Source organism: Lissotriton vulgaris, chromosome 5 (assembly GCF_964263255.1).
Source record: "Lissotriton vulgaris chromosome 5, aLisVul1.2, whole genome shotgun sequence".
NCBI lineage: Eukaryota > Metazoa > Chordata > Amphibia > Caudata > Salamandridae > Lissotriton > Lissotriton vulgaris.
Genome location: NC_141693.1, coordinates 139,086,277 through 139,111,331, shown reverse-complemented (window position 1 = coordinate 139,111,331; position 25,055 = coordinate 139,086,277). Strand labels below are relative to the sequence as shown.

The window sequence follows — 25,055 nt, the reverse complement described above, 5'->3', positions numbered from 1 at the left end:
ATTGGAGGATAGGCCTACCTAAGACCAGAACAGATACTGGGTCTGTCCAACAAATAGCAAGGTTTGTCCAGACAACAACTGTGTCAGTCCAGCCAATAAAAATCTTTGTCTTTCTAACTCACCTACAAGGGTGTTTTGCTTTTGCAAAACCATTCTGTTGTTTGATAAGCCTCCTGCATTTCCGTTAAAAAAATTGTTACTTTTTTGCAAGTTTGTCAACAGGCTGGTCTTTGAATGTATTTTTCTCAACGCAGTTTGTTTGTCTATAAAGTTTCTTATTGATGACGTGACAAACTGCTTCAGTTAAATTCCCTTAGACAGGGATATCCGACTTCACTAAGCATCTCAAGCAGGGGGCATGGAAAAAACATTTGTCCAATCAGTGTGAATCAGCCTCACCAAAAACAAAATGCAGTCACTGACCGTGGTTGAATGGCGATGGTTGAATGTTTTGCTTGTAGGGGATGACGAATTGCAAAGCACTGGACCCTTCTGGTGCTTACTTGATTATTTTAAGCAACTCAGAAGAGCGCATTAAGGGGCACATTATGATGGAGGATTTTCCGCATCCTTCGGGCCGGTGGAAGCCACCGCCGGCCCGGTGGATGCGGAAAATCCTCTGCGGACCCACCAAAGACCCACCGCCAAATTAGGATGGCTGGTGGGTCCTGGTTTAGGTCCGCTGCTTTTCCGCCGCGGTTGGCTTACAACTGCGGCGGAAAAGGCCTAATATGGTGGCGGTGTCTCTCAGACACCGCCAGCCATATTAGGATGTCTGAATTTCAATGTCTTTACACGGCGGCATGTCCGCCGTGCAAAGGCATACGGATTCTTGTTTGGGGGCCTGTTGCGGGCCCCCAGGGGTGGAGGGGGTTGGGGGGATGCTGAAGGTGGGTACCTATGGTACCCCCTGCATTTGCGTGCACAGAGCGGCAGGCACCGCGCGGTGCCTGCCGCTTTGTGCATGCAAATGCACAGCTTTCATTTTTAACATTGCGGCGGGTGCTGCTTGAAGCAGCACCCGCCACAATGTTAAAAATAGAGGATGTGACCACCAGGGTGGCGGTCACATCCTAAATGCATAGGAGGGAACTCTGCAGGCCATGCGGAGGTTCCCTCCTCCTCTATGGTCAAGTCCGTCCGCGATCATAATGACCCCCTTAGTCTGGAGTGATTAGAAATCCAACGTTCTGGAGCGTCCAGTGCCTGTCACACGGGATGTAACATTGTATATTTGGAGAGTGAAGTAGGTATTCACTCTGCTGTTAATAAGGCTCTGTGATGTGTCATTTAAAGATGCTGGGATAGAGATGCCTTATGCTGGGTGTATAATATTTAGTTATAGGATTCTAGATTAAACGTTTGCAGGGCTGATGGTGGGTGGGGAGGGGGGTCTGTATTGTGAAGGAATAGAAATTCCACTTGCTGGTTTTAAGGGCCTTTGATACAATATTGAATATTTCAGGGGTAGAGACCATCCTTCGGGGATAGGGACAACAATGTTAAAGGAAATGGCAGTCATTGTACAAATATGGCTGAATAGAGGTTTGTCTTCCTAGTTGTGAAGATGCTGTATTTGAGGGTGGAAGGATACGAAGAGTGAAGGGTAGGGGCGAACTAAATTAGAACCAGTACTCCCTTTACATCAGCTTTTATCACACAGCCATCAGCACACTGTCCTCCATTATATATGAGAAAAACGTGCAGCTCCTTTTCTTATCACTTTACACTCTGAGATTGCCTCTATAATATTTGATGCTTGTATATTGTTTTACTTGCTCTTTTCCTTTTACTTCTCTACGCTGAGCCGTTGATCACTCAGTCGTCTCCCTACTAAAGCTGGGTGGTTAACTCTGCTCCGCCAACGAAGTTTGCAGAGTTTTAGAACTCGCCACGCCGTTTCGAGTGCAAAGTTTTCCAGAACTCCGCAATCACAGCAGAGTGGAGTTTACCAGTGCTGCTGGGAGACTTACCTTCCTCCCAAATCGGTGTCCTGCTCCTGCTGTTGGCTCCACTTGGCTTCCTCTGCTCCGGTTCAATTGAACCAAAGGGCCGGGGGTTTTGCGGGAGTCGGGGCTGTGGGAGGCCGGTGGTTTAGCGGGAGTGGAGGGTAGGGGTTTAGCAGGGGGGGGGAGGGTGCGGGGAGCATAGGGGAGGGGCAATGAGTGATCCAGCCAGGCCACAGAACTCTACAGAATTTCACAGAGTTTTCTAGTAACTTTGTGAAATTCCGTGGAGTACCACTACGCAAGCTCCTCCTGTAGAATAAAAAGCCTTTTTAGGGGTTCACTGGTGCACCTGGTCCTTAAACCAACAGAGAAGAGATTGGCACGGAAGCTGGAATATCAAAATAACAATTTTATTAACCTTACATGAGGGAGACTGCGTCAATATGGTACCCCCAGGCCACTGTAGGAGGCAGTCCAAGGAGTACAGAAATCATGGGCCTTTTATGGTCAGTTTATTGCTGAGTTAGCATGAAGACTCAAAAAGAGGCTGCAAGAGTATACACAGAAATAGCTTTTACACATATAAGGACTAACAGAAAATACTTTATCAACAAAGTAGGAGGAGTAACAGAGTTGCTGAAATCAGTTAAAATAGCCTGACAGTTACTCTAAGAGCAGGTGCATTCTACCAGCTAGGCCTTTCTGAGCATGTGCAGTGCCCTGGCTCAGTACTGAAGGAGTTAACTGTAACAGATGACACAAGCAGAATGCAAGGTCAGGCAATAGTGAAGAGCGAGAAAGCACATGGCGAGCACATGGCTAACTAAAATGGCTGCCAAAAGCAAAATGGCTTCAGCTGATGCTAACAGCCATTTCAGCTAGTTTCCACACTCCCAGGGTTACTCCCTACCATTAGCAATTCTGAAATCCTTTCTGTGGCATCTATTGATTTATCTTACATGTTGTTGTTCATTTCTGGCTTGAGGCACTTCCAGGTCTGGCACCCAATTCTGTTATTCAAGATGCAGTATAATGTACAGAAGAGACTCAGACCCTTTTTCACATACTGTTTGATTGTCCTCCAGTCTGCCAATTCTGGTTAAAAGTATATTTCAAACTCACTGATATTTGTTCAGTTTCACTTCTCTTCGATAAACTTCACCTCTTCCTGGGCGTTTCCTCTCTAATATGGAACACTTCTGTTATGATGGAAAAACGAGTTGATAATAGTAATTCCATTGCATAATAGAATGTCTAGTTGGATCTATCATCATCATCACAGATGAGAATGTGCCAATGTTAACTCCACAAAACAATTAATCAAACGAGATTTGCTATAGTTGCCTTCTTCTACCTTTCTGTCTAGAGGACAGAATAACCTGCCTGATGTACATGGATTGTTTGACCCTCCATAATCATTTTAGTTCTGCTTCTATTGATCATCACAAAGATACATTTATAACCCCTGTCTTCCTCTCCTTTAGAATAGGCCATTCTTTCCTCTCTCTCTTTCTCTCTTCCCCTCGTATTTCTTTTTCCAATAGCAAAAAATATAAAATTATATGTTCTATAAGTTTATAGTTCTTTAGAGAATTAATTTTCATAACCTTTATTATTAATACATATTGATTAGGCTATTTTTATTCACACCCACAAACGTTTTCTAGGTTGCAATTTTATTTATTAATCGATGTGGATCACTATTCTCTGTCTTTTCCTTATATTGTATCTGTAATTATTTAATAAAGTATTTTCAAACAAAAAAAAAGATGAAGTATTATTGTCTAATCTGAGCATTAAATTCTGAAGCATGTATGGCCCTTTTCAGTGGAATGATACCAAGAATAACAAAGCATTGTTCTGCCCTTTTTTTACTAGATGATTATGTGCATATCTCCAGCAAGCCTTGTGACCTCCACTGCACCACTGTAGATGGCCAGCGACAGCTGATGGTTCCAGCCCGCGATGGGACATCTTGCAAGTACAGCGACTTCCGCGGCATTTGCGTGTCTGGAAAATGTGAGGTTGTTGAAACACTACACTACAAACTTTAACAGTAGCGTCTCAAACATTTCAGATTATGTATCACTTGTCGGTATACCAACAATGTGTATTTTCCATCTCTTTATTTTCCTCTCATCAGCCAATTGGATGTGACGGCATTCTATTCTCCACCCATACACTAGATAAGTGTGGTGTTTGCCAGGGTGATGGCAGTAGCTGTATTCACGTGACAGGCAACTACAGGAAAGGGGCTTCACATCTTGGTAAGAAGTTTAAATTACTGGCTTTAAGGAAACATGTTTAGTGTTGCCACTGGTGATCAAACGATTCCTTCCGTGTTAGTGTCATTTCAGAATTTTCCCTTCATTTACCTGAAATTGGCTTTTCAAAAATTACTTGTACTGGTGGTTTCATATAAGCACACAAAGACACAGGGTTGTTATAGTTAGGAAATAGAATTTAAAAAAGCTTAGAAATTCAGTGAAAAAAACAAAGGTTACAGGGACATTAGAGTTAGGCTAAGATTTCCCTCATACAAAACCAGTGAAATTCATCAGTTATAGTTACCTGAGCTAACTATAACTTAAGTCCCTCAAAGCACTGCTTACAACCTCATATATTACATCGCTCATGACATGGTCAGTGACATTACTGAGGACATCACTAATGACATCATCAAATGAGTATCTGTTTTTAAGAGTTTTTGGGTGTTAAACACGTATATTAACGAACTTCAAAAGTTAAATTAGTATACTAGGTGCACTACTACCGAGTGACACTACTTATAACCTATATTACGTGAGTGGCTGAGTGATTGTATATATCCTTGTGTGTATGGGTGTGTGAGTACCTTTATGGGTGTATAAGTGGGGGTGTGAGTAGCTGTGGGGGTGAGTGAGATGCTATGCGAGTGCCTGTATTGGTGAGTGAGTGGGAGTGTCAGTGGCTGTATGGGTGAGTGAGTGGTGGTGTGAGTGGCACTATAGATGGGTAACTGGGTGTGTAGTGACTGTATGGGTGAGTGAGTGGGTGTCTGAATGGCTGTATGAGTGAGTGGCTGGGTGTGTAAGTGGCTGTATGGGTGAGTGATTTGCTGTTTGAGTGGGTGTTTGGTAAAGTGAGTTGGTGTGTTAGTGGCTGTATCGGAGAGTGAGTGTCTGTGTGAATGGCTAAATGGGTGAGTATGTGGGTGTGTGTGAGTGCTTGTATGGATGTGTGTGTGGGTGTGTGAGTGCTTGTATGGGTGAGTAAATGGGTATGTGAGTTGTATGGGTGTGTGAGTGGGCATACAAGAGGTTGTGTGAGATGTGAGTGAGTGTGTGAGTGGTTTTGTGGATGATGTAACCTGTGACATCATTGAGATGTCATCAGTGATGCCACTGACCATGTCATAAGGTATGTAATATGTAAGGTCATAAGCAGTGCTGTACAACGGGAAATGTCTTTAACACCATCGCTGCTAATGGTTTCCCCTCCTGTGCTGACTGATGTGTAAATCCCATTGTTCATGACGAGCTCAGCTCGTCATCAGCACAGCTCAACCGTGCCTCATGACGAGCTGAGGTCGTCATGAGCATCGGAGGGGTTAAATAACTCCACAAATACTGAACTGACTACACCAAATCACATAAAGGCACTTCCCTGAACCAACATCTACATTTCTGCCAAAGTTTGATGTAATTCCTTTCAGCAGTTTGGGCTGTAGTCTTGTCCAAAGTTCCTATGGATATTAACATGGGAAAAATGTGTTTTGGACCCCCTCCTTTTTCTCAGCATCCACTTGAGGAATCACCCTGAAACTTTCAAGACAGCAGCTGAATTGATTGGCAAACTAGTTTTAATGAGGATTCATCAAATAGTGCCAATGTTATTGGCAAAACAAAAAACTATTTTGCTATGGAAACTACATCCTAACTATAACCACCTACATATATATATATATATATATAACCTACTGGCGGTCTCCAGTAGGTAGTTATAGTTAGGCTCTACTTTCCATAGGAAATCCGCAACATTCTATTGGGAATAACTTTGGCGCCGGTGGACGAATCTTCGCGAATTTCTCACAGTTCGTGGCCCGCTACGCTCCGCTCCTTCCCTGAAAATGTGGGGGGAATTCGTCAAGCGGGGGCCGAGATAAAAGGGGGATCCCAAAACGTGTTTTCTCCATGTTAATTTCCATAGGGCGGTCAAACTCACTTTTAGCCCGAACGGCTGAATGGATTTCCACCAAACTTGGCAAAATTGTAGGGACTGGTACCCCGATGTGCCTTTGCTATGTCTGATGATATATGCTCCAGTGGCTTTTACGAAAATTAACTTTGAAAAAATATACATTGGGCTACATTGGGCTATATATATGTTAGAGCCCAAATGTAGCCCAATGTAGCCCAATGTAGCCTAAAGATGGCCACCAGAGACAAAAAAAAACAAATGTAGCCCAAATATCAGCCAGATGTAGCCCAACTATAGCCCAATGACAGAATGTCCCAGAGTGTTCTAAAGAACAACTAGAGCGCTAACATTCTTACTTATGACAAAAGTATGACACACCTGAAGTCATCTTGATTGGAATAAAGTGGTAACACTTAAAACATTTAATTTGCAAAGGAACAAAATGAGGGGGTTCATTTTGCCAAAGAAATTATGATTAGTGCTGAAGAAAGAAAAATTAGGGCACATTTTGAGTGACTTCTCAAATCCTCTTATATTTCATTAAAAAAATTCTGATATGCAGTCTCCCAAGATGGCCACCAGAGACAAAAGAGCCCAAATGTAGCCCAAATATCAGCCAGATGTAGCCCAACTATAGCCCAATGACAGAATGTCCCAGAGTGTTCTAAAGAACAACTAGAGCGCTAACAGTCTTACTTATGACAAAAGTATGTCACACCTGAAGTCATCTTGATTGGAATAAAGTGGTAACACTTAATACATTTAATTTGAAAAGGAACAAAATGAGGGTTTAATTTTGCCATAGAAATTTTATATATATATATATTTACAGCAGGTTTCCCCGGTCCCGGGGATGGGTGGAGTGCGACTCCACCCATCCCCGGGACCGGGGAAACCTGCTGTAATTGTTAGCGGTTGGCTCAACCACAGGAGCAACGCGACCAAGGGAAAGTAGCGCCTAGCGAAGAGGAAGGGAGCCAAGCGGTGGACATATATATATATATATATATATATATATATATATATATATATATATAAGCTCCTGAATCTCCCTCCCGTCTCGGAAAGAGGATAAAAGCACTCCAGGTTTGGCAACAGGTTTTATTTAACACACAGCAACGCAGATGACAGACGCGTTTCGGACAATAGTCCTTCTTCAGTGTCATTTATATATATATATTCACTGAAAAAACCATAGGTTTCCCACCAGTTATAGTTAGGAATTAGCATTTAAAAAACCTATTAAATTCACTGAAAAAACAATAGGTTTCACACCAGTTATAGTTAGGTGGAAATTGTACTCGCATAAAACCATTGAAATTCCCACGTTATAGTTAGTTGGACTCACTATAACTTGCGCGTGCAATGCACTGCTGATGACGTCACATATTACATCACTCATGACATGGTCAGTGACATCACTCATGACATCACTGACTGTTACAAGTGAGAAACTTAGATATTTCCCTGCTATGCCCTGACCCTGGTATTTCAAATGTTGTTCTCTTTTTGCTTCTCTCACAACACAGCAAAAGGCAATCAAAATGATGCATAATGTAAATAATTTCGGAAATGGGAAATGTAAAGCGCCCGAAATTAATGTTTGAAAACAAAATTGTATTTCATTCACAGTGCCTTTGAATGTGACTCTTGAATGTTAAAGTAAAAAGTAATATACTATGTAATACTGTCTCTCACGGGGCTGAACATCAGTCCTCTTTCTATGTACATGCAAAAATGTGACGAAGAGCTTTTAAACTTGCTTCCTTCCGTGTCAATGGTAGACACTGACGAAGGAAAACCGAAACGCGTTTGTCTGCTGAGTGGTTCTGATTAAAATCATATTGAACACTTCCCCCGCGAGTGCTGGATTTTCTTTCTGCCAATTACGAGAGAAACTCGGAGCTGCAATTTGTTTACGTGGAGCGCCACCACGAGAGGCACCCGTCTGCGAGTGACCCGGATACTGGTGCAACGGAGCTGGAATATATATATATATATATATATATATATATATATATATATATATATATATATATATATATATATATAGATAGATAGATAGATAGATAGATAGATAGATAGATATAAATATATCAGCCATTCATTTAAGAGGAAACTAACTTCCTTGTATTTGACACAAATATATGAAGATGTCTGTTTATAAGGGTTTCAGGTTAGGTGTAAGTTAAACGTAAAATAACCACTTGATATCCTGAAAAACATAGTGCTTGCTTCTAACAATTTATTGCAAGCAGACCATCTCAGAATACTAGATTCCAGTAACTAGGAGAGCATATCACATTATTAGATTCTAGACACTAGAAAGCAATTACCTCAAACAGCCTATTCCAAGATTTGGGCTCCCAAATTTAGGTTTCCTTATGGGCATCCTGGTTGGTACTAACAATTATGTCAGGCCTTCAAGGGCCCCCTAACCAATAAGAAGGGTCCCCTTTCAGCCAAAGGCCAATGAATATCCCTGAGATATGGGAGAATCAGGGCCCCCTCTTCACATTCGCCTGGGACCCCCATTATTATGATTTACGCCACTGGAATATGCTACAGTGGGGAGAATGAATAGGCGCATAGGGACGTTGTCGAGTTGGGAGAAAGGGCAATGTTAAATGGGTCAATGTTATTAGTAGGTTGGGGTTGAAGACATTCTGGGGAATGGGGCTCTGGTTAGGGACTGGCCACACGCCTCTCAACCTCTCATAGCTCTAGATGTAATGCTGGCTAAACGTTGGCTTTATTGTGTATTATTTTCTGTGTCATGCTACATTATAAACACTACAGACTGCTTGAGTAAGCCTGAGCTCCTTGACTCCTCTACCTCGAAGGAGTTAAGTGTCCACAGAAAGATTCTGGATTATGTGTATGCCCAATCTTTAGGGGTGACATATGTATAAAAAGGGATGGGTAAAGGCCTGGCAATCTGTTTAACTTGCCAGATCGACATGGATGTGTAAACTACACATACAGGCTCTGCAGTGTTAGGCCTGAAACATATTTAGAGTGCTACTTAAGTGGGTGGATATTTAGAGTGCTACTTAAGTGGGTGGCACCAGCAGTGCTTTATCCCACTAGTAGCATTTCATTTACAGTCCCTGGGCACATGTAGTGCACTTTACTAGGGACTTCTAGGTAAATTAAACATCCCAAATATAACCATGTTTTAGGGAGCGAGCACATGCACTTTAGCACCGGTTCGCAGTGGGAAAGTGCCCAGAGTCCTAAAGCCAACAAAACAAGGCCTGAAAAAGAGGTGTAGGAAGGCAAAACATTTTAGGGTGACCCTTCACAGAGGGACATTTTCCAACAGTCAAGCAGACACAGTACTTCTATTTTCTTCACCTCTTCTAAGAACCTAAAAAAGTCTACATAACTGGCCTGCCTTGCTATTCTTAATGGAAGAAAGCCTTCTCTGTCAGGCTCAACATCCGCAGCCTGGCTGTCAAAATTGTATAATACCATCTTTATGTCTTCTCCATTGAATGAAATTATGTGGTGTTGTGTATGATTTTATAGAACTATTAAAATTGCAAATCATATCTACAAGATGGGTGAACAGTATTCTTTTAATATCGTTCAAGTAACTCTAAGGTAATACTGTGAAAACGTATTGCAGATAAACCTAGATAGCCTGCAATGCACTCAAAAAATCAACCACTGCATGGTTGTCTGTGTTTCATTGTCCCCAAAAATCGGTCAACTAACTCTACATCATGTCACATGTCAATGTAATGCAGTATTCCTCAGAATAAGATAGAATGCAGTTTTTAAGAAAGCTTAAGAATCTGGCCCTAACCACAAACAGCACATATAGTTTCCAAGGTGATATATTAAATATAAATATAACAAACAACATACATTATTAATGTGTTGGTAATGAAACAAGAGCTGTAGTTTACAAGAATACAGCTTCTGAAATTGTGCAAAAGTTTATATTCCAGGACTACTTCAAAAGCAGATGAAGTACATGGAATACAAGCATCAATAGGGCTTGGGGGGGGGGGGGGGGGGGAACGGACGGCCAGCCAACGGGAGACATGCCTCCCCTGGGGAGTTTTGGGCCAGTGTTGCAGCCAGAGCCCAATTTGGCTTGTTTGGGCTACACATAGGCTGGTATTGGGCTGGTTTTGGGCTTGTTTCGGCTACATGTGGGCTGGTATTGGGCTGGTGTTGGGCTGGGGGGATATTTAACCAGCCATTTTGTGACACGACAGCCGGTTGGGGACCAGGCAGGGAAAGTTAATTTTGTCCCGCCCTCCCGCCCCGATTTTCACTGTCTTCTCCCTGGGAGGTGGGAGTGGTCTGTTTAGCCTTTTGGGTATAGGACTATGGGCAATTTTTTCGTTTGGATTGGGTGGTTTGTTGGGTACAGGTGCATCGGGTGGGGAAACATGTACATTTGGTTGTCGCTTGAAACAGGTGCTGGTGTTGTTTTTGATTTATTGTTTCTGGTGGGCGTTTTTCCTGGGTAATAGTTGGTAGATCTGTTTACAGTTACAGTTTCTTGGTTGGAAAATGTCACTTTGGGAGCATGCGGGAAGGGGGAGTAGCATAGGAAGGTTAGGTAGATAGTTATGTTAGGAAATGATGAGAAGTTACAACTTTATCAGGGCAACAAGGAGGACAGATTTGACAGTTTAGAAACGGGGAAAACTTTAGGGGAGGGGGTGGGGGTAAGTCAGGAGGAAAATATTTAGTGAGATTTAGTTTTGTACGGCTCAGGCCAAGTAAAATGATTGTAAGATGCACCTGTCTTCAATAAAGCGGCCTTTTTCACACCTAACAAGCTGTGTTGGTGGTCTGTGCTTTCCCCCCCTTTTTGGCCCAACAGTGGGCATTAGAAAACTGCTTTCAGGGAAACAGCTAGGGAGCTATCTGGAAGGATGGTCATTGCTGATAAGCAGTGGTTACTGCAAAGCATATGCCTTTTCACTTAGACAAGGTCATTGTTGAACTTACTTAGCAAGGGCTGTCTTTTGAGTTCTAAACAGACTTTTCGAAGACCAAGGTCATGAGATTATCGCTGTAATACCCTGCAGAAGGCTACAATAATTGAATAGCGAGTTGATCTTGGTATATTATTTCAGTCACTGTTGCCTAGGTTCGATTACTGATGACCAAGTGGGTATGTGTAGTTTCTTAAACCTATAAAACAGTCTTCTAGCATTTCTCAGATTAGATTTAACTGTCTCGTAGTTTAATGTAATGCTTGATTCTATACATGTTTGAGGATAGAGAGGAAAGTTGTACAGTTAGCTTTATCAATGGCTTTTCAGTTCAATATGACATGTAAGGCGATTTGCTACATCACTGTCATTAATATGAGGCTTACTCCATAATTGTTGTTGTTACTGAAAACAACTAAGATGACTGCTGTTGTTCAGCAGAGCAAACGACTCTGCTCTTGGCATCAACAATCTTTTGTAAAAGACCCTACTACGATAGCATGTCAAAGGATACCTCATTCTATCCAAACCATTGTGTTGCCTTTACCATATATTTTGTTACTTCTCAAACAATGTTTGTAACTACTAGTTGAACTTCTTGACTTTCCTCGTTTGTGATATCTCTCTGGCTTCCTGTTCACGAGTCTATCACATGACCCCCTTTTCTCTTCTCGTCACCATTTTCCCAGTTTCACCTTTTTATCCTTGGTATATAGACCTTGTTTTGAGCCTTCTCTTCAATGCTATTGCAGCTTTTGAATTTCTAAACTTTGTTACCTTCACCCTTCCACCCCTCTTGTTACTGTTGTTAATCATTTCAAGTTTGGTTGATGGTATTGTAATAAGCGCACGCACATTCCCACTCACAGATATCTTTGTCTCTCGTCTTTCATATGCAGTATTAAATTTCTACTTTGTATCTTCAAATATCGTCATTCTTCATCCACATCGATGACATTTGATTTCTTTCACTTCTTCTACTATAACTTTATTGTATTGTGACTTCGGATGACTACAATTTTTATTTTTTTAACATGATCCTACAATTTTGTACTGTGACCAGGCGTGGCTTCTCTGTAAATGATTGAGTAAAAGCCTTGAACAAAATTAACTTAGTACATAAGTAAACCATTATTGAAGGCAAGCGTGTTTTACTCTATATTCATATTTTGTTTTCATTTTATTAATATATAGTTTTTCTTAGGCTATTCTCTGGTCACACACATTCCTGCTGGAGCAAGAGGTATCCAGATAGTCGAAAGGAAAAAATCGGCAGATGTGTTGGGTACGTGCATCCTTTATAACAGCTACAAATCATGATCTTAGATGATTTTGTAAGAGCATGTCAGTCTGAAGCCATTTCCTTGAATTAAGTAAATGGTGATAACCTTAAGACTCCTGAGTCCTTGTGAAGTCCACGTTATAGGACCAACAGTGGCGGGGGCGCGTGAGTATGGGGGTAAGTGGAGGGAACACTGAAGCCAAAGTTGTCTGCTCTGGGCAGATTTCCTCCCGCATAAAATGTTGCAGTGTTGACTGACACAGTTCTAGAGGGGCACCCCTACACCAGAGCTTGTTGGCCATTTCTGCATCACTGCCTGTGGGGAGTACAGTGCATAACTGCACTACCTCAGGGGGCTTCCACATGTGAATCCTTTATATCGTTTCTCTACCTCTGTTAAAGTCCATATTTTGGGAATAGAAATAAAAGGTTAGCCATATTATCTAGAAGTTGCCCATTATCAGCCTTGGTTGGCAGGTTGATCCTCACAAGATTTAATGCACATGACCTCAGTCAACATTTTTAAATACATGCTGGCTGAAACATTATGTACACTGCATGCCTCTCAAAAGGGTCTGCCTATAATGCCAAAATGTGACCCCTAGACATCAAAAAGCAAATACTGAGGAGCTGATTCAAAGATGGTCTCTGCACTCATCACGGTACTCCGTAGTTGTGGGGGAGTCTTCGCACTCAGGGCTGATTCTTTGGAATACGAATTCTCATTGCAAAGAATCCGCCCTAAGATCGAGACTTCCCCGTAAGTGTGGCCCTTAGTGAATCAGACCCTGAGTTTTGCTCAAATCAAACTTTTTATATTAAAACCCTATGCCCTTACCAAGTGTGTTTCTAATGTTTATTGAATTCTAGGAAAGCTGAATTTTTTTCTCTGAATGTTTTAACACGTTGTTTTTGCTTACCCTTAATAAACAAATGGCTGATGAAAATGACTGACAATAGAAATACATGCAGATTCACTTAAATATTCTGAACAAAAAACACCTGTGAGCTGTTTGTGATGAAGGAAATAGTGTTACATTTTTAAGCTAGTACACACAATTCAAGAGAGAGGGTAGTCTGTTGAGAAAAGACTTTGAATTGTATTAATTCACCTTTTTACTTCTATCTGAAGCGGTTGCAGATGAGTCTGGCTACTTCTTTTTCAATGGGAATTACAAGGTAGACAGCCCGAAGAACTTTAATCTGGCAGGCACAGTGTTCAAGTACCGGAGGCCGATGGACGTGTATGAGACGGGTATTGAATACATTGTCGCCCAAGGACCTACAAACCAGGGACTAAACATAATGGTATGTTTTGTGCAGGGAATTTCTCTTCTGATGGGACAAGGCAAGATTATATTTTAAAAGATTGCTTCCCCTTAACGTGGTTAATTACTGAGATCTGTCAGTGTTTTGGATAAAGAAACATTCCATGCTTGTAAAATTACCAGTTTCATGTCTGCAGCTTGATTATGAAGAAAGGGTAATTTTAAAATAAATTGGCCTTTTTGTCAAAGTTGTAACTAAAGGGTAGGCTACCTGAAGCCATGTCCCCTTTGGAGCTACTTCCTGTGAGTTATGTGTTTATAAATATAACAGGATGCCATACTCAGCCAGCAACACACTGTATATCCAAGGATGACCTTCATTGTATGGTTTACAGGAGTGCATCCTATAATCAATACAATCTGAGCAATGAGTAAGCTTCAGAAGGAAGTATAGCCTTTTCTTTAGGTGTGTTGCCTGTAACACATACTGTCATGTCTTTATTTGTGCTACCTGTGACCCATAATGCCTATGTTGTAATACATTATATTTGGGGCTTTAAGCTTTGTGTCTACAGAAGTTCTATGTTTGAGTGTCCATTCCATACATTTTGAGGAGTGATCTTAGTGATTCTCCACGCTCTGTGCTTTTAGGTAAGTAATATAGGAACATCCTTGCTCTGTATTTTTATCTGTGCTATGTGTGTGCCCCCAGGGCCCTGCATCTGTAGGTGTAGTGCTGGGGCTATTTAATGCCATGTGCATCTTAGTATACCTGCTGTGACTCTTGGTACTTGACTATTAATACGTCATCTCTTTAGTTGTAGTATTGGTATGCCTTTAACCCTGGGCTAAGTACTTCGCTACGCCCATGGAGTGGGCGTAGTGTTGCCTACTTCGCCCTTTGCAAAGTAGGCGTTGCCCGCCACCCGCCTCCCTCCCGCCCTCCCTAAATACTTTAAATTACCTTTTAAAAATGAATAAAAACCAATTACCTTGCCCGCTGCGTCCCCGGGGCTCCCTCTTGTAATCGTGCCGCCGCCTCGGATACTAATGCGCATGCGCGGCCGGCCGCACATGCGCATTTCTTGCAAGAAATGCGCATGCGCGGGCGGCCGCGCATGCGCATTAGTATCGAAGACGGCGGCGCGATTACGAGAGAGAGCCCTGGGGGACGCAGCGTACAAGGTAAGTGGTTTTTATTCATTTTTAAAAGGTAATTTAACTATTTAGGGAGGGCGGGAGGGAGGCAGGGGTGGCGCGTAGTGGGGCTTTGCAAAGTGCATAGGTGGGCGTAGTTTCTCGCCCACTTCACGTAGCTTCGCGTAGCCCCACTACGCCTACTACGCCCACCGTTATCTGCCTTTCATCTTTCAGTTTACTTCACATGTCCCCCAATCCCTGTGTGTTTGGATATGCCTTTTATTGGTCCTTGCTGTGCGTTATTTTTTTTATGTATTCTGCCTGTAATACCCACACCATCAAGTATGCTGCTAGTTTCCTTCTGTGTGCTACCTTTCACTCTTGAAGCTCCCTTTCTTAACGTGTGTTGTTCATAGGTTTCAGTGCTGTTTCTGGTACTATGTGCTGTGCATGGTACTCAGCATCCTGTGTCACAAAGGGCCAGATGTATGAAATACGTATTTTGCATTTCCTAAATGGAGACTCCTTAGAAATCGCTTTTTAGGTCAAATGCAAAATGATATGTATAAAAATAAAGATTCTTTTGTAGCGATTCCTACAGTGTAGGAATCTCAACTAGGAACTCGCTATTTAGGAAATACCAAACCATTCGTTCCTATGGACTTAAAAGCCCAAAGGTACGAATGGTTTTGATTTCCTAATTTATGATCTTCTAACAGGAAATTGCAAATTAGGAAATGCTAAAGCAAGGGTGACGTTCAACCTTAAAAAAATTCGTTAACATTTCAAGAACGCACTTTAAAAAAACACGTTTTGGAGTGCTTTTTTAAATTGCACATGGTTACCATTGAATTTGAGTCGAAGGTAATAGCATTTATTAAATGCCCAATTTGCATTTAGGAAATGCTTTGTATATGTACATAGGAAATCCCTACTTGAAATTTCCTATTTGGGTGTCACAAAATGTCATTTCTACGAGGTACAAATCACATTATGCAATTCCCAAATTACCTTCTTACATGCCTAAAGGCTATTTAGCATTTCTTAACGGGACGAAATAGCGTTTCATCCCACTAAGAAATGCTAAATGGCTTCATACATGTGGCCCTATGTGTGCTATGTTTGACCATACATGCATTGCCCCTTATGATGTGCTATCTGTGACTACTAATTATTTGTGTAATTACTTATTTTGCCCCTTAATGCCTTTGTCTGGTTTACCTGACAATCCTCGCCTGATGATCCTTTCTAAAAGATCACTTGCCCACCATTGATCATCCATTGTAACAGTCATCATTACCTCCTTGAATTATGGTGTGGTGTAAGATGTGATTACAGCTTTAATTAAAAAACCGGGGCTGAATTCAAGCAACCTCAAATGCTATCAGACAATACCTGCCATTGCTAAAATTATGGAAAAACACCTATCTTGGTGGCTTGCTGAACGTCTGGAGATTTATTATCTACTTGATGAAGATGTGACAAAGTTGCACTCTGTCCACAGTACAGAATCCATGCTAGCATCGGTTGTAGATGAGTTCTGCACTTTTCAAGATGCGGAGCAGGAGATGAGCCTACCTCTGATGGGCGAGTTGCAGCATTCAATATGATCAACCATATCATCCTTATTGATTGTCTTAGAATCATTGGACTAGAAGACCATATCCTTCACAGGTTTTTGTCTTTTGTGTGGTACTGGTTTAAATGGTATATCTCCCCTGATTCTGCGCTGCACGCATGGTTGTACCATGTGAAATCTCTCAAGAATATACCCTGTCTCCCATTCCTTATTTGAACATCAACCATATTGCAGTCTCATCCACACTTTTGAAGTTAACACCTTATTCTTTACTGATGATAAACACAGCTGTTGCCTAAATATATTCAGAATGCTGCCAAATCAATTGGATGGCTAAAAGAGTGTTCACTAGGCAATCAGTAGTAGATGTCTACACACTGAGAAATCAATTAATCCAGTCATTGGAGGGGATCCCTCGAGGTATCTCTCCTGCTGGAATGTACTACAGAATATAATAGGAATATCATGGTATCACTATATCATGGGCAGACTATGAAGGGACAAAGGTAAGTGTATATAGAGGAAGTTCAGATTTACTATTCTTAACTCCACATCTATGCATCTTGAAGATATATATGACACCTATACATAGTTACGCATAGAAAATCCCTACTTACCTTCTGATATTTTGGTCTCAATATCATATGTTGTGCCATGAATATTCCTACCTCAATATTGTGGGGGCATACCCTCCTGCTGGACACTTGACCTGTGACTTATCCATCTCAGCTGCTTCCAAAGCTTGTACCCACAGTCAAGAACCTTGGTGTATTGTTTGATCAAGAGCTGTCATGCCTTCCTCAAATCCAGAAAGTCTGCTCAACAGGATGCACCCAACTGAAAACAGTGAGGCAGGTGCAGCACATGGAATACAAGCACCAACAGTGGGCATTAGAAAACAGTTTTTGTGCTAAAAGCTAGGGAGTCCTCATTGGTTATTGACAAGAATGTGCCTGTTTGCTTATATAAAGTCAATGTTGAACATACTTAGCAAGGACTGCATCTAAGGTTCAAAATGGACTGTATCATTACATAGAGCCAAACCCATGAAATCATTGATTATACCCTACAGGATGCTAATAATAATTGAATTGTCAACTTGGTAGCTTCTTCAAGATGAAATTAAACTAGAATTGCTTCAGTGCCTGGCTATTGGATGTGGTATATGTCACCCATCAGCTATTGAAACACTGTGCGCTTTGTGACTGCAGTCCTTAATGTTGTGTGTCTTCAGACGTTTTGTATGTCTTGCAATATCATGTGTCTAAAGGCATGTTGTACGTGATCAGTGTATCGCGTATTACCCATAATATCCTATATCTCAAAATGATACCTTAGACTGTCCATGCTTCCTGTTAGATGGTAATTCATGCAAGACCTTTAAACTTATATTGTTTTAGGTGTGGAATCAAAATGGAAGGAACCCTTCTATCACCTTTGAATACACACTTCTCAGGAGGACACACTCTAAGCTCATACAGCCTGTCTATTACACATTCCCTGACAGCGAGGAGAGCACAGAGTTTGAAGGAAGAATGCTGGAGCCTGCGTTACATAACACCAGCTTCCACAGAAAGCTTCCCAAGGGTCAGATAGATCTGCAGAACCAGGTGTTTGGAGGACAGGAGACAAAGGGAGATCTTAAGCTGAAAAATGGCCCAGAAACCAATGAGGTGTATGAGGGGCCTGATGGATTGGATTGTGAAAGACCAAAGAGCAAACCTATTGAAGGTAACCTAACATACACTTGTTATGATTCCTTTCTGTGTTTTAAGCAACTTGTTTCATGTAAAGTTTTGAGCTTCTGTCTTGCTTCTCTTCAACACAGATGTATCTAATGTGCATGTTCCACACCTCACCTCACGTCTTTATCAATTAGTTGCATAAGATGTGTAAGAAGGAAGGAATTTTTAATAATGAACCTGCTACAGAAAGATGTTTCAGTACATCTGAAACAAGGGAAGACTGAGTGGAAAATTCATTGAACAAACTAGTATCTACCTTTATTTCGTCGATTTCATGGACTTATTTTATTGAGTTTTATAGGCCACATCATAGCACTTCACAGACACTACAAAGAGCTAGGACAATTAGCCTGGTGTATGATAAAAGTACAAAGTAACAAAGGTTGTTAGAATGTAACCAGGCACTGGGTGTACAGCCTCTCTCCTGTAATGCTTTTTCGCTGTTGCTGTTATATTGTTTTGTGGCCGCATTGTTGCAGAACATCAGATCCCTTGAAGTACATTTTGATGGGAGAGTGGCATGTAATTTGTTGTACTAGAAACATTGTGGGCTGTGAATGAAGTGTTTGCTGAGTCTAATGAGCATGGATTAGCTAAATTTAAGGATGGAGTTGAGTGAATAGGAGGTAGAGATAAGGGAGTTTATGGTTAAATATACCATTATTATGCGTGGTTGGTATAGTGTAGATTTATAGAATGGCCTACATGAGAAGGGTTTTGATCTTGTGCATGATGACATTAGGGGGACTTCCTATAGTTTTACAGTGATTTTGTTGCTCTTCTTCAGCAAAGTGAAGTGAGAGATGCATTTACACGTGCTCCTACTGTTATGATCTGCTGTTGCCTTTCCCCTTGCCTATGTATCTCTTCTCTACTGCTCAGCCAGAATGAGTGTTGGTGTGTTTGGAGATGTCTGGAATGTTGGATGATTGATGATGTCGTGGAATGATGGGTGCCTGGTGAGGTTGTGGGTGTCAGTTGGAGTGTGCAGGCTGAGCAGGACAGAGGCTGCTCCTCGTGGGGCATCACATGGACTTAACATCTTCCTGTAACTTTCTGATGCTGTCTACTTATGGATAAATCTACAATATATATCTACACATCATTTGGCTATTGAAGATTACTTTTTTACAACACCTACCCAGCAGCTCTTATCAGCAGTAGAATGCCAGCCAGCAGACTTCAGCCTTCAGTGGTTTTCATCTGGAGGTGACTAGTTTCTGTTCTCGGTCTAATGTACTTCCAGAGTATGTAGCCTTAGGGATCCATGGTCTGTCTCTTGAAAGATTGTTGCTGAATCGGATGCACAGCCCTGGAATGGATGTAGCAAGGAGCCAACATTCACAATGATTCAAGTTCCTTGTTTCAATTGCCAACTTGAAGGATGAAAAGGGTTTTGAACTTGATCCTTTACACTCTAAGAGCTAGTGAAAAGTTTTTCATTCTGTTTTCAGGTGCTCTTGTTTTGAACTTTTAGACACAGTTTGGCAGCCTAATATTGTAGCATTTGTGATTTACCTGTGAGATTTTGAGCGCTATCCGAAAACTATTTTACAGTAGTCCAACCACACCATCACTAACACCCACATTGACATGAAAAACATTGATGGTTTGTAAAAGGATTTTCCTGAGAAGTAATTGATGTGGATTGTATATAAAATTGCTTATTGGTTGAGTTGTATTTTGATCATCCATCCATGTACTGTGTTCATGCAGGTGAACTACTATGTTTGTTTTACTGCAGTCATTGTTGGCTTCAGAGAATAAATGTTGCAGGCAGGGGTGGTGCTATGATTTGTGATACCCTGTGCACATTTACAAGCCCTGAACTTCTAGGATTTGCCATCCTTTACTGATGAGATAGGTGAGAAAACAATGAAACACACACTGTCATGGAGGGGTAAAGAAATCAGAGAAAATATTCAAAATAAAGCAGAGAGGGGTGGTGAAGCAATGGAGGAAGTGTGGCAACAGAGAGCCACACACTGAAAAGAGGGAAACATGTAACACAAAACAAGCATTCAAGGGAGAGATGGAAAACACATATATTCCAATGGAATATCAAAGGTAAAGAAAAATAGATTCCTGATTAAAAGTGGAAAGATGCAAATCATCCTATCAGAAACACTGTAAAGCCATTGTGTTTCAGGGGAGGGAAAAACACATAAAGAGGAAGGAAAACCATTGAATAACAAGCTAGGAAGTGGTTTCGCAAGAAAGCAAAACAATAAGAAATCGGCTGACCCTAAGCTTGCTCTACTTAGCGGCATTGAATATAATAGGTATTTTGACAAGAGACAGATAAAGCTGTCTGTAGGTGAGACCTGAAAAAGCCTTCTTTGGTAGCACAACATAAACTATGACAGATCTAAAGATAAAAGACAAGGGTAAGAATAGACAAGGGAATAGGACACGACCATGTAATCAGTTGGCTTTTAACAAAGAGCATGTGTCTATTATAACTGATCCTCTTTGCAAGAAATCATAAAGTATTTGAGTGGGGTTTCAGCAAATCAACGTGTGACAAAGAAATGCAAAATAAACGATATATAGCATTCCTGAGGTCAAAATCAGCTGTAGTCTCTACTGAGTGTTGGAATTCACACTTCACACATTCCCTCACAGTTGCCTGACTCATTATATGTCAGGTTTTTTTGTGAGCACTGCTTTCTACCTTTGGTTACCTGGGGTGAGAGAGAGGAGTGAGGATTGGGCTGGAATGCTTCAGAGACCTCTGTATCAATGCCCCATCAAGAAGTGGCTCCAAGCATTATATGTCCTATTTGACCTAACACATCAAACAGAATTTCAGTTAGATGTATGGATTGGTTAGACCTGGCATCCTTGGCGTGGTTTCCCCTGTCCTTTATGACTCTGCCTCCTGTATTTTTGCTGTGTGCTGGGATTTGTATTTGCTGGTCCAGATGCTTTGCGCACTTTGCCACTGCTGATCAGTGCCAAAGTGCAAGTGCTCCCTATGTAAATTGTGTTTATGGATTGGTGTTTACAGGATTGGTTTACTTGATTTACTAGTAAGACCCTAGTACACTGTACTGTGTGTGCCCTGGGCCTGTAACTCAAATGCTGCTAGTAGGCCTGCAGCACTGATTGTGCCACCCACACAAGTAGCCTTTCAAAGGGTCCTCTCAGACTTGTCACTGCAGTGTCTGCATGGAGATTTTACTACCATATCGACCTCAATCAATCAATCAGGCATTTGTAAAGTGCAAACTACTCACCCCTAAGGGTCTTAAGGCGCTGGGGGCCGTCGGAGAGATTAAGTGAGCTATTGCCCAGAGTCACATGATGCTGAGCTGAGCTGACCCGCATGGGATTGAACCGTGAGCCCCACGCTCCGGAGGCAGCCAACCCTGGCCGATGTGCCATACCTCTCCCTGGCAAGTGCACCCACTTGCTAGGTCCTAACCTTCCCTTTTTTCACGTAAGCCACCCCTAAGGTAGGCCCAAAGTAACCCATGGGCAGGGTGCAGTGTATGTCAAACGTAGCCCATGTACTGAATGTGTGACATGTCCTGAGAGTGAAATACAGTGTATTTCGTTTTTCGTTATTGAAAGGCTATCTGTCCCATAGGATAGCATGTGAGATACATTGTGACATCTTAAAAGTATAACGTCCCATGGGGACAAGATAAAAAGATGGAGTTTAGGTTCCCTGAACTCAGAATTGAATAACACATCTTTTAGTGAAGATGGTTTTTAAATTGTGGGTTTGAAAATGGCACTTTTAGAAAGTAGGCATTTTCTTGCTTAACTATACTATGTGCCTCTGCTGAGTTGCATATTGACTGTTTGGTTTTGGAGTGACAGGGCCTGGGGATGTGCATTCACTGTAGACAGCCACTAAGGGGGGGGGGGGTTGAGGTGTGTCCTGCCTCTCCTGGATGACTCAGAGCTGGGCTGAATTGACAGGACTACATTAGGAGTAGTGGTAGGAGAGTGTCTTGTACCTGAATGGGCCATGTCTCCTGTCCAAAATACTGCCTTCACCTCCTACCCAAAAGCTGAACCAGAGAGGACAGAACTGGTTTGGACTGAGCTAAAAGACTCTCTGCCACAAGAGAACACATAAAAATATGGTATAAATATTGGGGCCCAGACCCCAGGACTTTAGAACTCACTTGGATCAAGGAACCTGCCAAGAAGAACAGCTGGGGAAGCTGGGAGGAGAGACTACCCCTTTGTTGTGTGCTTTGCTGTGTTGGCCTGCTGTAGCGGCTTCTGTCTTGGGCAGTAAAAGGACTGGACTATACTTTCTGTAACTTTTTCTACTGAGTATTGCCAAGGGATTGAAGTAGAGCTTGCCCCCTCTTCAAGAAGTCTCAGGAACAGCGAAGACTTCACCTTCCATGCATTCCAGTTTCCACAGAGGGTAACCGCAGTCCAACGTTTTCATCGACACTACTGCTGACTCTGTGATCTGAAGACACCTCCGAGGGCACTGCTGCACTTCGTACCGCAACCCTGGTCTCACTGATGACGCCGACCGTCACCAATGAAGCTCTGCTTGCACTGTGACCTGTGGGCACAGCACCCCACACCACCTCAGTTCATTCTGCTGCACTGGTCTCCGCGACGCCGCTGCTGTAAGCTGACATCGCAGCCACTGCCTGCACTATGGTTTGGGGGCATTGCTCATAAGTCACATGATGCACCGCCCTGTCCCTGCTGCAGTTTGGGCCCGCGGACGCCAGCTCTTATCGATCGGCACCGCCACCTGCACCATGACCTGTCAGTACTCAGAACTGCCAATTAGTGGCTGGAATACCACATCATGAAAACATATTTCATTTAGTGATTCTTTTTGCTGTTCATCTTCAGTTTGCAAATGAATAGTTTAGTTATATTCAGCCATTGTTTTTGCTATTGTGAAGTTTATCAGCCGACGAATGTAATATATATTCAGAATCTGACCTTGTGATACCATCAATTGGGGTCCTCACGTAGCTGCAGGTGAACTCATGAAAAGAGTGTTAGGCAAGGGGAACTTTTTTTTTTCATTTCCATATTCTACTAGTGCTATGCTAGGGTTGCGGGAAATTAGCATTTTTTTAATACATATAAGTAGCCCCTAGGGTAGGCCCTGGACAGGCCAGATGGCAGAGTGCATTGTTTAAAAATTAGAATATGTGCTTTTAAGTTTTACATGGCCTTATAGTGAAAAAATCTTACATTTGTTTTTCACTACTCCAAGGCCTACCTCTCCCATAGTATAACATTGGAGTTACTGTATTACATTTTATAAGGGTAAATTCCAAATGGGAACAGGTATCCAGTACGTGGTGGTGTCTCTGGAATCGGAATTTAAAATCCTAACTGATGGTGAAGTCAGATTTCAAATTATAATTTTGAAAATGCCACTTTTAAGGAAGGCTTTTTCTTACCTTAACCATTTTGTGCCTGCAGCCTGTCTCTGGGTCACATTCCCGGTTGTAGCTGACAGTTGGTCTTTGTGTATTTCCTCCTAGACAGCCACTCACAATGGGGAGCTTAGGTGTGGCTGGGTGGTCCATCACTGGCAGAATGGGAGGGAGGAGCTGGGCTCAACCCCACTTACACTTGAATTGGCTGTGTCCTTTCTCCACACAAGCTTTTCCCAACTTTAAAGGAACACCTGTGTAAAAATACTAGACCTCAGACATCAACTCTTCAGTACACTTCTGGACCTGTGGATTTCTGCCAGGAAGAAGGACTGCTGTGCTGCTGAAATGACTACCACTCTGCGCAACTGCTACTTTGAAGAAATTGCTGCCTGCAACTTCATTTTGTACCTAGGTCTCCCAGAGGGGCTAGTCTGCTGGCCTCTTGATCTGAGCTTCAGGGACATAAATGACACCCCAACATCCTGCACCAGGCCTAGGACCCAGCTGCAGTGAGTTTCTGACCAGAGTGGTGCCCCTCAGGTCCTGTACCCTTAGTGAGGCTCAGTAAGCTGAAATCAAGCTTTTGGGCTCTTCGTTATCGCAAAGGCCTGTTTGCACTGAGACCTCATCGCTTGCACCACAATTCTATGCAAAGCACTGCTATCCCGACTCTTCACACTCCAGCATCAAGCACCCACAAGGGACCACAAACGAGAAGCACCAGCCTGCCTGTCGATGATGCTTGGTTTGCTCTTTGCGATATTCCGACAGCCTCCCGTGATGCTGTCATTGCTCCTCTCAGCACACTCCGATGCGAATGGAATTCTTGGCGCTGTCTTGAGAGGGTAAAACTTTAGCAGGACTAATCCTACCTGCGCTTCCTCATGGTTAGCCTGAAAGTGTGACTCTGACCCGGTCCAGCGCAACCAGATATCCCAAGTTGGTGCTTTGTACTTTTTGGCGCTATTTTGAATAAATTCTTTAAAAATTCATATCCTCGGTTCTACTGACTAATTTTTTCGCTTTGGTCTAACTAGGAGTGGGATCCCTTTTGTGTAGCATTTTCACTGTTTTACCGTTTGAAGTGCTGCACGAATTCTTTACACATTGCCTCGAAATTAAGCCTGACTGCTCTGTGCCAAGCTGCCAGAGGGTTGAGCACAGGTTATTTTAGGGTTTGCTTGTGCCTCACCCTGACAAGGATTGTGGTTGCTGCTTGAGAAGGACTCAAACACCAGTCAACCAGTACACCAATTTTACACAGTGTCTCTTGGTGAGACATTTTCCACTTACACCAGTTTCCCGCAAGCAAGAAGCACACAAAAGATCAGGTTATGCGGAATGCAAAAAATTTCGCATATTTTGCATAGCAAAAATATTTGGTTTATGCAAGATTATACCAATTCAACAAAAAAATTGTGCAGGTCTAGTTAATACCCTCAGCTTTTACCTCTTTTTTCATGCATGATTTGGTAGGCAAAAGTTAAACTTCAGACCTGTTAATCTTTGTTCTCATCGAGTATATTTTAAAAAATAGGATCTCCGGACTGCTTCACATTTTCTAGGAAAGA

At 42.1% G+C, this 25,055-nt stretch overlaps 1 protein-coding gene across 1 annotated transcript in view; it reads left to right on the top strand.

Moving 5' to 3' along the window:
* ADAMTSL2 (ADAMTS like 2) overlaps positions 1-25,055 on the top strand; it is a 173,674-nt gene that overhangs the window by 27,375 nt on the left and 121,244 nt on the right. Inside the window, exons 5-9 of the mRNA XM_086919989.1 lie at positions 3,828-3,973; positions 4,093-4,216; positions 12,294-12,374; positions 13,504-13,679; positions 17,759-18,089. Coding sequence (XP_086776115.1) covers positions 3,828-3,973; positions 4,093-4,216; positions 12,294-12,374; positions 13,504-13,679; positions 17,759-18,089 — 858 coding nt within the window. The remainder of the gene's footprint in view (positions 1-3,827; positions 3,974-4,092; positions 4,217-12,293; positions 12,375-13,503; positions 13,680-17,758; positions 18,090-25,055) is intronic.